Source organism: Arachis ipaensis, chromosome B9 (genome assembly GCF_059453495.1).
Source record: "Arachis ipaensis isolate K30076 ecotype BB chromosome B9, ASM5945349v1, whole genome shotgun sequence".
Lineage (NCBI taxonomy): Eukaryota > Viridiplantae > Streptophyta > Magnoliopsida > Fabales > Fabaceae > Arachis > Arachis ipaensis.
In genome coordinates this window covers 148673670-148688006 of record NC_142444.1, presented here as the reverse complement: position 1 = coordinate 148688006, position 14337 = coordinate 148673670, and the positions used below count along the sequence as shown (strand labels likewise).

The following is a 14337-nucleotide window of genomic DNA, read 5'->3' as shown; positions in this document are numbered from 1 at the left end:
TTTTAATATTTCTTTGGTAACGTTAAACAACTAAAAATACTAATAGAAGATATAAGATTATAATTAAAATAATGTAGATAATTCATTAAAAATAAATGACACTAAAAGAACAGTTATGAGAAATGAATCATTAGACAATACAATTAATTTCACAATTATTAATCAGAAAATTTTTTTAATATTTATGATAGCTAAAAATAGCTAAATATTGAGAAAAATATATCGTAATATAATTTTTTTCTATTCATTTCAGAATTTTTGATATCAATAAATTTTATGTGTCCCAAAGTTTAACTAATTTTCACAAATTTTTCTATTTTTATTTTCTATTGATAATTAGAGAAAAAATGATGGAAAATCACAGAAAAAAATGAAAAAAATAATTACTTAACGAAAATTGTACGCAATATAAAACAGATTAACATACAAATTAACAACTATAAGTAAAAAAATAAGTAAGAATGCATTTATTTTTTTATAAAAAAATATGGTTCTTCCTCTTAAATTTGAAACTTGTTAAAAGAAAAGTTAATTATTGTTACTAATTTTATCAGTAAAATTTTTTTTTTAGTAATAAAATCTTCCTAACAATTTTTTAAACTAATATTTCCTTTTTTCTTATATCGACAGAATCAATAACTTTTATAACATAAAAAAAAGTAAACTTTGTGTAGATATTAATTGTTTATATGTACTGTAGAATGAAGTTTCTAATTAACCCACAAACAAAGAAAAAAAAAGAAGAAAATTAAATATTAAATATATCAATTATCTTTCTCTACCACATAAGTAAAACCAGAATGAAACTTCAATACCTATGAAAAAATGAATTTTATATAATGCAATCTGCAAATAATGGAAAATAAAAACAATAAGGACCACATTTCAAAATATATGATACTGCAAATCGAACGAAGGCCCACAAATGGCAAAATCACACTAAACGAAGGCCCACAAATGGCAAAATCACACTAATAGATAATGGATCCAGCAAGAGCATAATTTTCGAGAAGCCAATTCACAAATAAAGCAGAAAGTTTTCTCTAGAAAATTCATTTAAACCCATCAATTATGAAGATTGATTCAGATGAAAATCAAATAAAAAACACAAACTTTTATCAATCATACAAAAGAGGTCAGCTGAAACTTCAAAACATTTGAAAAACAAAATAAATCCTACACCCAAAAAAAGGACAAATTTGAGACCAACCAACAACAATTGAAATCAACTAATCACTTTTTTTCTCATCAATAATTTTCTTTCAACCTGAACCTAGATTAGAAAATCATTAAGGAGATTCATTAAAGTCTTACTTTAAAACTTTACCAACTTCCTGAAAACATATGAAGATAAGTAGATTTTTGTCCTACCATACCAAACATAAGATAACTTTTATTACTAAAGGAAACACAAGAGAGAGAGAGAGAGAGAGAGAGAGAGAGAGAGAGAGAGAGAGAGAGAGAGAGAGAGAGAGTATTATCATCGGCGCTGTGAGCAAGACTGCTGCCTCCATCAGAAGATAAGACAAGATTAGATAAAGAATCAGCTAAAAATCATGATTCTTAGTGCATGAGTAAACCAATTGACCTGTGATGTTTAATATCACAAAGGGGAAACACCTTCCTACATAATTAGAAGAAGAAGTTAGAAAACATGTAACACCCTAACTACCAAAGCTCACGCTTCCGGCTGTGCGACTCTGATAGCTCGGACATTACGACGACACTTATACTATTTAATACTAAAATATGAGCCTGTTTAAAACTTTAAACCGCAATACCACTCCCAAAGATACTTTCGTTCGATAACGTACATCCATAAATACCATTCAACTTACAACAACTCACAAAGAGTACATCCATATATATACATAAATATATATAAATAATATTACAAACATTAACCAATACAATTCCTATCTCTCTTACAGAATATATCAAGATAAAGGCGAGGGTATAATAAATAATCTAAAGCAATACAGAGCTTTTCAACAACAACTAAATAAACTCTTCGTGACTTCTGCGCCCATATCCTGAAAGGGGAAAAATGTAGGGGGGGTGAGAACATCATCCTCGAAAGGGTTCTCAGTAGAGGGTTTTTGGGAATTACTGTAATAGGATACGTGAAGATAAACCGTACCAGTGATTAATAACCGTCTTATGCCTCCTTTTCAAAAACAACGGTTTACAACAAAAGTAAAGTCTGAAAATCTTTTCTGAAAGGAGGACCGTTCAATTCTCAAAAGCTCAAAAGCCTTTCAAAACGGTTTATCTATGCTGAACCAAAATAGCTTTTCATATTTTATTCCAAACCAGAAACACAAAACCGAAATCAACCATCGGTTCATCTCATTCCAATCACGGCTCTAGGCCCAAACAATCCAACCATCAACCAATCACCACAGTCCAACAGAGTCCCAGTAGCAAACACAAATAAGAAGATGCAAGCACAAACAAACAGTTATTGCAAGTAGAACAATTAGCAATTAATCACATAGGCAAACCAAGTATAATATGCACACCCAAACAATGTCACATAGATGCATATGATGCATGCCTGTCCCTAGTGGCTGATGATATCATCTGTCGGTTATATAGCCAATCCGACACGTCCTGGTAGCTAACCATGGACAGAAACACCCATCGCGGAGCAATTAGGTTTGAGCTACAACCCCATTGCTACTACCCGCTCAACCCAGAGCCAGTGGAATAACCACTACTGCGGCTACTACCCAGGCGGGTGTTTAAAAGCTCAACCTGGAGCGAGTAGAATCACTACTACTACCGCTACTACCCAGGCGTCACAGTCTCTAACCTGGAGCAAGTGGGACGAACCACAACCCTTGCTACTACCCAGGTATCTCAAGCATATATTCATTCAGTCCCAGCCATGGATCAACATCCATCTCAGCCATTCGGCTTAAATTCATAATTTATAGTCAGCCATACGGCCCATAACTCATTCGGCAATCAGCCATAAATCAATATCATGCACAGCCATTCTGGCTCACGGTTCAATCCAGAACTAGCCAATATTCATAAATCATACACAGCCATTCCGGCTCACAATAAAATAGCACTTCCACCATTCAACATCATTAAATTCATAAAGTCGGCATTTAAGCCATAAATCATTTTCTCAATTCATTTCACTTTGAAATCGAGTTTCAATTCTTTTCAGCCTTGGCTTTAAAGATCTCATTTCTCAAATCATCTCAGGCTCATAAGCCACTTTTACTCAAGGTAAATTCCCCTTTGAAAACAATGCCACTCTCGGCATCCTCTTTCCAAACTTCCATAACCATGGCAAGTTAAAGATTTATTTTGAAACATTCAAAATCATCCATTCAACAATGGGATTTTATAACAAAATTTCTTTGGCAGAGTCCCGAGTCTTTAGGGGAGAATAACATAACTCATTTCGCCAAATTTATTTAAAATCATTAAAACCTTCGCTTTCCGATTTGAGTAATAAAATAGGATCTAAACCAAACCGAGTCACGTAATCATTTACTTCTTTCAAAGCCGTTTCCTTTACTTAGGCAAAACCAACTTCAACCCCCATGATAAATTCTAAAGCGTTTCAACTGTTCAAAATTGCCTTAGTCTTGCCAGAATTCAGAATTCAAAGAGTACTTAAAACCTTTCTCAAAACATTTCAAAATGAAACTTGTCAATAGACATTCAGGTCCTTTCAAAATCATTAAAACTTCTTTAATTGAAATCCCCAAGTCAAATTCAAAGGCATAAACCCTTTTTACATTCAAACAGCTTTAAAACACAAGTTTCATCTAAATAACTTTCTCCTGAAAGAGATACAATGCCTTTCTTAAGAAGCAAGACTAAATCACAATTTCCTCTTTACTAACTCATTTCGAAAGCATGAATCTTCCTTTTCTTGATAATTCAAATAAAATAGTAGAAGTCTTTAACTCATCATTTGCCCGACAACATTTCAATAAAGACTCGAATTTTATAGAAATTTCGGCAGCACCTCCCCTAAAACTTGGACTTTGCCACCCGGTTCGGGTCCCAACTAAACCGTTTTCTCATTCCTTTTTAACAACCCGAAACCAGAAATCAATTCAAAAGCAAGCTAAATGCCTCAGTGGCATATCTCAAGGAAACCATTTCAAAATCAACTCAATATCAACCGATTTAACTCGTTCCCAAAGTTTAAAAGAATCAGTTCAGCAATAAATCATTTATCAAAACCAAATCAATTAAAGCAACCCAGGCTGAATTTCAAGAGTATTCTATCTTTCACATCATCAAAATAATTGACTCACTTCGAACCAATCCTCAACGGATTAAACTCATATTTCAAATCTTTAAAGAATCAACTTCCAAACATTACATTTCATAAAGCCACACAACAATTCAGCCAAACAATCATTCATAAGCTTTCGAGACAATCAAATAATACATAAGGCCGATATAATCACCAAATATACATTTTCTCACATTAGTATCCATATGTAATAATTCCAATACATAAAGTATAGTTTTGGAAAGCGCCCCTACCTCAAAACGCAATTTCATAACCCAAACGCCTCACCAAGTCCTTTCCGCCTCAACCCGGACTGACGGCAACCAAAACCTCAGCTCCCAGCCACTTTCGCAATAACCATCGCAACACTATTCACAACATATAATAACCAGGACTCAACCCCACGTTATCAAAACTCATATTCCTTAACCGAACACAACAGAATACTAACGCGTGCTTTCCGAAACATAAATACTTACCGAAACTAAGAAAGGACGGCTGAACCGAAACAGCGGCGTTCTCCGGGCCGGCTCGGCAACAGCCCGACAGCCACCTCAAGCGGCAGCGACGACAAATTCTGATCACGACATCTGAAACCAACACGCAGCGACTATAGTATTCCCGGAATTCAAAAAGGACAGAAACCACAATTAAAACCCTTACCGACAACCTTTTCCGGCGACAGCAGCAGGGTCTCAAGCGGCAGAGGCTCAGCCCAGAGCTCCGGCGGAGATCCCGGAAGTCACAGGACCATCCCCAGCGGCCAGAATCACAGAGATGCAGCTCCCTTATCCGGTAGCGACACCGGCGGCGACCTGAGCCCTTTTCTGATGGCGGCAGCGACAACCGGCGTCGTCAGTGACGATGGAGGCACGGCGGCGGCGCTCCTCCTCCGACACGGCTTGACGGCGACCCTGTGACAGCTGGCCGCGGCGGGTCTGGCAGCACAGGTGGAGATTGGACGGAGTGGTTCTCTCCATCGCAGCCTTCTCTTTCTCACCTCTGTTCGCAGTTCATGGTGGTGGCAGAAGCTTCATCCATGGCGACGCTGCAGCACCGGCGACAGATCGGCAGCAAGGTGCGGCTCTACGGGGCGGCGACGCATGCAACAACGGCGGCGGTGAGGCAGCAGACGTGACCGGCTGGGTGACGGCGCGGTGAAGCTCCCTTCCTCCGTCTCTCTTCAATCGCGTTGCTCCCTCTCTCTATGGTGATAACACGTGTGGCAGATCCAAGGTAGTCCGGCGGCAAGGCGCGGCTCGTGGCACCGTGGACGGGACGACCATGGCGGCGCGGATTGGTAGCAGCATCAACGCGGCCTCCTTCCTCTTTTCCTTCTCTGATTCTTTTCTTCCTCAAGCTCCCTCCTCCATGATTTTCTGTTTCTTTTTTCTGAAGTTTTTCATTGAAGAGGGTGAAGGGGTGACGGCTGCTTCTGTTAGAGTTAGGGGTTGGGAAAATTAGGGTTTCATTTTTGAAAATAAGGGTTAGGGTTACTTTTGTAATTTCAAATAGAAGTAGGGGTAATATAGTAATTGAAACCCAATTAAATCCAACACTAATTGCATATAGAAAATACCATTTGCTCATCCATTTTACAAATTATTTTTAATAAAATATTCAAATCCAATAATTGGGAATAATATAATTAAATCCTTTATTTTCCCAAAATAACAATATTAATATTTAAAATATTACTTATCCAATCCAAATCATATAAAATTATTATTACTTCATAACTATCAATTTTATAATTCAAATATAGAAAATAATCCAATAATTATAAAATTGGATAATAATCATAACTCGTCTCAAATTCAATAAATCAAAACTTGCCTTAATTATCTTTAATAAAATAATTTCTGAAACTAAGGTTATAAATAACTGTAGGATTTGAGACTTGGTCATAATAAGACTTTTCAAAGATTCTGGGTCTTACATTCTACCCACCTTATAAAAATTTTCGCCCTCGAAAATTGATACAAAATGAAAGAAATTCCATAACAGTTCACCCTTGAACACATTTAAGGAAGAAGCAAAAATATCTCAAAATATAGTCATATATACGATTTTCAAATACTTTGATTGTCATAAGCATAAGGATGTAAGGTAGGAGTGTGATTGCAAAGCAAACGTTATAAGGTAGGCTCAATGCAAAAGATAACATGGGTCAATCATGTGATAGAAGGGGCAAGGCATCAAAGGCTATCAAACAGGATGGAGTTAAAACGACGTGCTCAACCTCCACACACTAATCTCATATCAACCTCAAAGTTTCAACTTTCCAACTCCATCAAGCACTTTACAAACCCATACTCGATCACAAGCCTTACAACCGCAAACCCGTCCGCAAAGAACAAAACACCCACAACTCATAACGTTGCACACCTACCGCTTCAACTTCCGTATACACACATCACGTCTTAAAGAACTAACGCATCGCGTTACTATGTCTACAAGTCGCACGTGATATCAAAACAATTCTCGAGTCTACTCAGAAGGATACCAGATTTAGAACGAAGAGACAATTGTCAAGGGTAATACTCAGGTTTAAGGGAAGGTATCCAATTTTCAGATAACCAAAGACGCTCAAGCAATGAAGTTTGCTAGAAATAAATCAATTGACAACTTCAAAGATAATCCTTGGATCAAAGAAGTTCAACAGGATCGATAGGAAGAAAACCAGCGCATCAGTTTAAAACAAACTCAAGCTGAGTCGAAGAGGTATAAGGTTTACAGAAAAGAATATCTCAGACCCAAGACCAAGCTCACAGAACTCAAGAGCATAATTAAAATACTTCCGAATATGCTGTTCGTTAAAAGAGCCGAAAACTTGCGAAAAAAATCACTTTGCGGTCTAAAAGAGAAGTTAAGCAACAACCATTTTTCAAGAGAGTAACAAAAGCATAATCGTGTCTTTGCTTTAATGCAAATTCATGTTGAAGTAGACTTTGTAGAGTTCTAAAACAAAATGCACACAAGTTCGACTAATAGCTAAAATATTTCCTCAAGTATTTTAGAAAGATAGTTAGCTGCACGACCTAACCAAAAGCAATTCATAAAAACTCGGAAGTAATCAAATGCTTGTTCAAAAATTTCCAAAGTCCATATTTAACAAGTGTGTATAAAAGTTTTAGCAAGTACGAAAGAGGAAGTTAAACTCTTTTTAGAAAAGAAACTCCGTGGTAAAAACTTGCTTACAACTTGGTAAAGGAAATAAGTGGTGCGTTACAAACGAACTGGTTTCCACTAAACAAGGGAGCTTTTCAAAACTTCATTTAAAATAGCGCATGCCAACTTTTAAATTAACTTCGTCAAAATCGAACAATGGTTTCAATCTAAATCAAGCAACAGAAAATAAATTCCGTTTAAAACTTCTTACAAGAGAATCCAAAACTTCTTTAAAAAGTTCAGAACAAGACTCCCAAAAGTGTTCTTAAAATCACCATCTCAGAAGAACATTCAAGAAGTTTAAGATGTACTAAAAAGGAGTCAAGCCTTACAAGAAAGGATCTTAAACCAAAGTAGTCCAAACAAGATTCACTAGGCGTGAGTCATCAAACAAGCTTTCAATTGATCCAAAAGAATACAAAAGTCATAGGAAAAGACAACTCAATCATTAGTAATTTCTCAAAGGTAAATCTTTAACTAAAAATTCTTGTAGAGGAAATGAGAGAATAAACAATGCACTAATTTGAAACAAATCAAACTGACTCGCATACGGATGAGATTCACAAGAGAGGACAAACCAAGATCAATGGTAATTTTACAAGATGTAAAAGATTAGTTAAAAACAGAATCATGTATGACATTCATAGAGGTGAAAAGCTTAAGAGAGAACGAGTTCGCTCATAAGAAGAAAGCCATGAGTCCAACATTTTCAAAAGAACAACAATGGCATAAGCCATGTAGTATGCTAAATCAAACTCAAATCAAAATGAATTAAGTAAAGTTTATCAAACGAAACTCAACCGAGACAAAAGTGGTAAATCCTTTCTTTTCAAAATTTTGAAAAATATCCAAATACATAATCAAATGAAGATGTGCACTGGAGCTATAGTAGAATTACTAGAAAGTCAATTTACTTTTAAAGTAAGTGCAGTTCTGTAAACCAGTAAAAGTACATGCAAGGTATTAGAGATAAACAGTTATTAAACTGTATAAGAAATCTTCAAAGATTCATATATAGATAAGTACATATCTAATCAACAACAACTTTATAAAAATCTCAAAATTGGCTGTAATTCACTATCAAATAAGAGGAACACTGAATCAACAATTTCTCTAAGAATGGACTCAGAACCCTGAGTTAAAAAGGCACAGTGCATTGAGACAAGTTCAAAGCTATATCAAAGAATACCTGAATCAAGAAGAACTCAAACAAAGGAAGATAGACGCAACAAGGATTCCAAACAAGCATATGCAATTAAGATCAAACAAGTATGCATATGAATAGAGGAATAGAGTTGAAAAATCAAACTACTTTTCAAAAGGATTAGCAAACAAGAACCTCAAATTAGGACATGAAGGAACATGTCGACTTGAACAGAATTCAAAACACGCAACTGAATAGCCTCGAGAAATAGTTTCCAACGTTCCCAAAACACGCGATTCGCTTTACTCAAAACTCGTATAACATCTATGATAACCCATCAGTGCCTTCATATACATAATTCACTAGTATTAAGCCGGCCGAACTTAATATCAGGAATTATGCAATGCAAGACTAACAACGTTAATCAATAGACCGTCATGTGCATAAAGTTCTAATTCTCGTCATTCGACAAGACCTAATACATGACAAACGCTCAGAGTATGCAATTGAAGCATAGTCGGTAACGTGATTGACCCAATTCTAGATCATCTTCTGGAATCGTATAACTGTCAAAAGTGAGTGACTGTTCATCAGAACTGTTATAGTCTGAATACTCATAAGTCCGATACCATTGATGTCCAATAGCTTTGATAGTAATGGCTGGATCTACTACTACCTCGTCCATTGAGTATAACAGAGCAAATGATGGTATAGCAATGAACATCGGGATGATACTAGGAAATATGGTCCGAAGAATCTCGATAGTAGTTCCATGAACAATCCTTTGCGGGATTGGGTTTTTTTGATAGTGGAAATGCCATAAAGCGCGAACCAAGATCCGTGATACGAAAACCAAAATCAGAATGAGGAAGAAAAAGATATCGTGATGTAAATCGATTATTCCTTGCATCATAGGACTTGCTGCGTCTTGAAATCCTAATTGCCATGGCTCCGCTGTATCACAAAAAGCTGCTTTATTGGGTAATATACCCGATAGATCCAGGGCATCCTTATAGGCTTCACCTTCTATTCTGTTTTTGTTCAAATGATACCATAATGTAACACCCTAACTACCAAAGCTCACGCTTCCGGCTGCGCGACTCTGATAGCTCCGACATTACGACGACGCTTATACTATTTAATACTAAAATATGAGCCTGTTTAAAACTTTAAACCGCAATACCGCTCCCAAAGATACTTTCGTTCGATAACGTACATCCATAAATACCATTCAACGTACAACAACTCACAAAGAGTACATCCATATATATACATAAATATATATAAATAATATTACAAACATTAACCAATACAATTCCTATCCCTCTACAGAATATATCAAGATAACGGCGAGGGTATAATAAATAATCTAAAGCAATACAGAGCTTTTCAACAACAACTAAATAAACTCTTCGTGACTTCTGCGCCCATATCCTGAAAGGGGAAAAATGTAGGGGGGAGGGGGTGAGAACATCATCCTCGAAAGGGTTCTTAGTAGAGGGTTTTTGGGAATTACTGTAATAGGATACGTGAAGATAAACCGTACCAGTGATTAATAACCGTCTTATGCCTCCTTTTCAAAAACAACGGTTTACAACAAAAGTAAAGTCTGAAAATCTTTTCTGAAAGGAGGACCGTTCAATTCTCAAAAGCTCAAAAGCCTTTCAAAACGGTTTATCTATGCTGAACCAAAATAGCCTTTCATATTTTATTCCAAACCAGAAACACAAAACCGAAATCAACCATCGGTTCATCTCATTCCAACCACGGCTCTAGGCCTAAACAATCCAACCATCAACCAATCACCACAGTCCAACAGAGTCCCAGTAGCAAACACAAATAAGAAGATGCAAGCACAAACAAACAGTTATTGCAAGTAGAACAATTAGCAATTAATCACATAGGCAAACCAAGTATAATATGCACACCCAAACAATGTCACATAGATGCATATGATGCATGCCTGTCCCTAGTGGCTGATGATATCATCTGTCGGTTATATAGCCAACCCGACACGTCCTGGTAGCTAACCATGGACAGAAACACCCATCGCAGAGCAATTAGGTTTGAGCTACAACCCCATTGCTACTACCCGCTCAACCCAGAGTCAGTGGAATAACCACTACTGCGGCTACTACCCAGGCGGGTGTTTAAAAGCTCAACCTGGAGCGAGTGGAATCACCACTACTACCGCTACTACCCAGGCATCACAGTCTCTAACCTGGAGCAAGTGGGACGAACCACAACCCTTGCTACTACCCAGGTATCTCAAGCATATATTCATTCAGTCCCAGCCATGGATCAACATCCATCTCAGCCATCCGGCTTAAATTCATAATTCATAGTCAGCCATACGGCCCATAACTCATTCGGCAATCAGCCATAAATCAATATCATGCACAGCCATTCCGGCTCACGGTTCAATCCAGAACCAGCCAATATTCATAAATCATACACAGCCATTCCGGCTCACAATAAAACAGCACTTCCACCATTCAACATCATTAAATTCATAAAGTCGGCATTTAAGCCATAAATCATTTTCTCAATTCATTTCACTTTGAAATCGAGTTTCAATTCTTTTCAGCCTTGGCTTTAAAGATCTCATTTCTCAAATCATCTCAGGCTCATAAGCCACTTTTACTCAAGGTAAATTCCCCTTTGAAAACAATGCCACTCTCGGCATCCTCTTTCCAAACTTCCATAACCATGGCAAGTTAAAGATTTATTTTGAAACATTCAAAATCATCCATTCAACAATGGAATTTTATAACAAAATTTCCTTGGTAGAGTCCCGAGTCTTTAGAGGAGAATAACATAACTCATTTCGCCAAATTCATTTAAAATCATTAAAACCTTCGCTTTCCGATTTGAGTAATAAAATAGGATCTAAACCAAACCGAGTCACGTAATCATTTACTTCTTTCAAAGCCGTTTCCTTTACTTAGGCAAAACCAACTTCAACCCCATGATAAATTCTAAAGCGTTTCAACTGTTCAAAATTGCCTTAGTCTTGCCAGAATTCAGAATTCAAAGAGTACTTAAAACCTTTCTCAAAACATTTCAAAATGAAACTTGTCAATAGACATTCAGGTCCTTTCAAAATCATTAAAACTTCTTTAATTGAAATCCCCAAGTCAAATTCAAAGGCATAAACCCTTTTTACATTCAAACAGCTTTAAAACACAAGTTTCATCTAAATAACTTTCTCCTGAAAGAGATACAATGCCTTTCTTAAGAAGCAAGACTAAATCACAATTTCCTCTTTACTAACTCATTTTGAAAGCATGAATCATCCTTTTCTTGATAATTCAAATAAAATAGTAGAAGTCTTTAACTCATCATTTGCCCGACAACATTTCAATAAAGACTCGGATTTTATAGAAATTTCGGCAGCACCTCCCCTAAAACTTGGACTTTGCCACCCGGTTCGGGTCCCAACTAAACCGTTTTCTCATTCCTTTTTAACAGCCCGAAACCAGAAATCAATTCAAAAGCAAGCTAAATGCCTCAGTGGCATATCTCAAGGAAACCATTTCAAAATCAACTCAATATCAACCGATTTAACTCGTTCCCAAAGTTTAAAAGAATCAGTTCAGCAATAAATCATTTATCAAAACCAAATCAATTAAAGCAACCCAGGCTGAATTTCAAGAGTATTCTATCTTTCACATCATCAAAATAATTGACTCACTTCGAACCAATCCTCAACGGATTAAACTCATATTTCAAATCTTTAAAGAATCAACTTCCAAACATTACATTTCACAAAGCCACACAACAATTCAGCCAAACAATCATTCATAAGCTTTCGAGACAATCAAATAATACATAAGGCCGATATAATCACCAAATACACATTTTCTCACATTAGTATCCATATGTAATAATTTCAATACATAAAGTATAGTTTTGGAAAGCGCCCCTACCTCAAAACGCAATTCCGTAACCCAAATGCCTCACCAAGTCCTTTCCGCCTCAACCCGGACTGACGGCAACCAAAACCTCAGCTCCCAGCCACTTTCGCAATAACCATCGCAACACTATTCGCAACATATAATAACCAGGACTCAACCCCACGTTATCAAAACTCATATTCCTTAACCGAACACAACAGAATACTAACGCGTGCTTTCCGAAACATAAATACTTACCGAAACTAAGAAAGGACGGCTGAACCGAAACAGCGGCGTTCTCCGGCTGGCTCGGCAACAGCCCGACAGCCACCTCAAGCGGCAGCGGCGACAAATTCTGATCACGACATCTGAAACCAACACGCAGCGACTATAGTATTCCCGGAATTCAAAAAGGACAGAAACCACAATTAAAACCCTTACCGGCAACCTTTTCCGGCCACAGCAGTAGGGTCTCAAGCGGCAGAAGCTCAGCCCAGAGCTCCGGCGGAGATCCTGGAAGTCACAGGACCATCCCCAGCGGCCAGAATCACAGAGATGCAGCTCCCTTATCCGGTAGCGACACCGGCGGCGACCTGAGCCCTTTTCTGATGGCGGCAGCGACAACCGGCGTCCTCAGTGACGATGGAGGCACGGCGGCGGCGCTCCTCCTCCGACACGGCTTGACAGCGACCCTGTGACAGCTGGCCGCGGCGGGTCTGGCAGCACAGGCGGAGATTGGACGGAGCGGTTCCCTCGATCGCAGCCTTCTCTTTCTCACCTCTGTTCGCAGTTCATGGTGGTGGCAGAAGCTTCATCCATGGCGACGCTGCAGCACCGGCGACAGATCGGCAGCAAGGTGCGGCTCTACGGGGTGGCGACGCATGCGACAACGGCGGCGGTGAGGCAGCAGACGCGACCGGCTGGGTGACGGCGCGGTGAAGCTCCCTTCCTCCGCCTCTCTTCAATCGCGTTGCTCCCTCTCTCTATGGTGATAACGCGTGTGGCAGATCCAAGGCAGTCCGGCGGCAAGGCGCGGCTCATGGCGCCGTGGACGGGACGACCATGGCGGCGCGGATTGGTAGCAGCATCAACGCGGCCTCCTTTCTCTTTTCCTTCTCTGATTCTTTTCTTCCTCAAGCTCCCTCCTCCATGATTTTCTGTTTCTTTTTTCTGAAGTTTTTCATTGAAGAGGGTGAAGGGGTGACGGCTGCTTCTGTTAGAGTTAGGGGTTGGGAAAATTAGGGTTTCATTTTTGAAAATAAGGGTTAGGGTTACTTTTGTAATTTCAAATAGAAGTAGGGGTAATATAGTAATTGAAATCCAATTAAATCCAACACTAATTGCATATAGAAAATACCATTTGCTCATCCATTTTACAAATTATTTTCAATAAAATATTCAAATCCAATAATTGGGAATAATATAATTAAATCTTTTATTTTCCTAAAATAGCAATATTAATATTTAAAATATTACTTATCCAATCCAAATCATATAAAATTATTATTACTTCATAACTATCAATTTTATAATTCAAATATAGAAAATAATCTAATAATTATAAAATTGGATAATAATCATAACTCGTCTCAAATTCAATAAATCAAAAATTGCCTTAATTATCTTTAATAAAATAATTTCTGAAATTAAGGCTATAAATAACTGTAGGATTTGAGATTTGGTCATAATAAGACTTTTCAAAGATTCTGGGTCTTACAAAACATACTAACATAGGTTTAATTAATGTTAACGATGAATTCCTACAAACTAATAAGCATACAATCAGATCTTTTTTTACGTTTGAAACTTCAATACCGATGAAAAGTGGATTTTATATAATGCAATCTGCAAATAAT

The 14337-nt window shown here is 37.5% G+C and overlaps 1 protein-coding gene across 1 annotated transcript; it reads right to left on the bottom strand.

Annotated features, from left to right (window-relative positions):
* Positions 1-9078: 9078 nt before the first annotated feature.
* LOC148546746 (cytochrome c oxidase subunit 2, mitochondrial-like) lies at positions 9079-13522 on the bottom strand. The gene is made up of 4 exons (XM_088499333.1): positions 13350-13522; positions 13075-13261; positions 12765-12869; positions 9079-9651 (listed from the first exon to the last, which is right to left on the bottom strand). The coding sequence occupies exons 1-4, from the start codon at positions 13520-13522 to the stop codon at positions 9079-9081; spliced, it is 1038 nt and encodes a 345-aa protein (XP_088355459.1).
* Between the last annotated feature and the right edge of the window lie 815 nt (positions 13523-14337).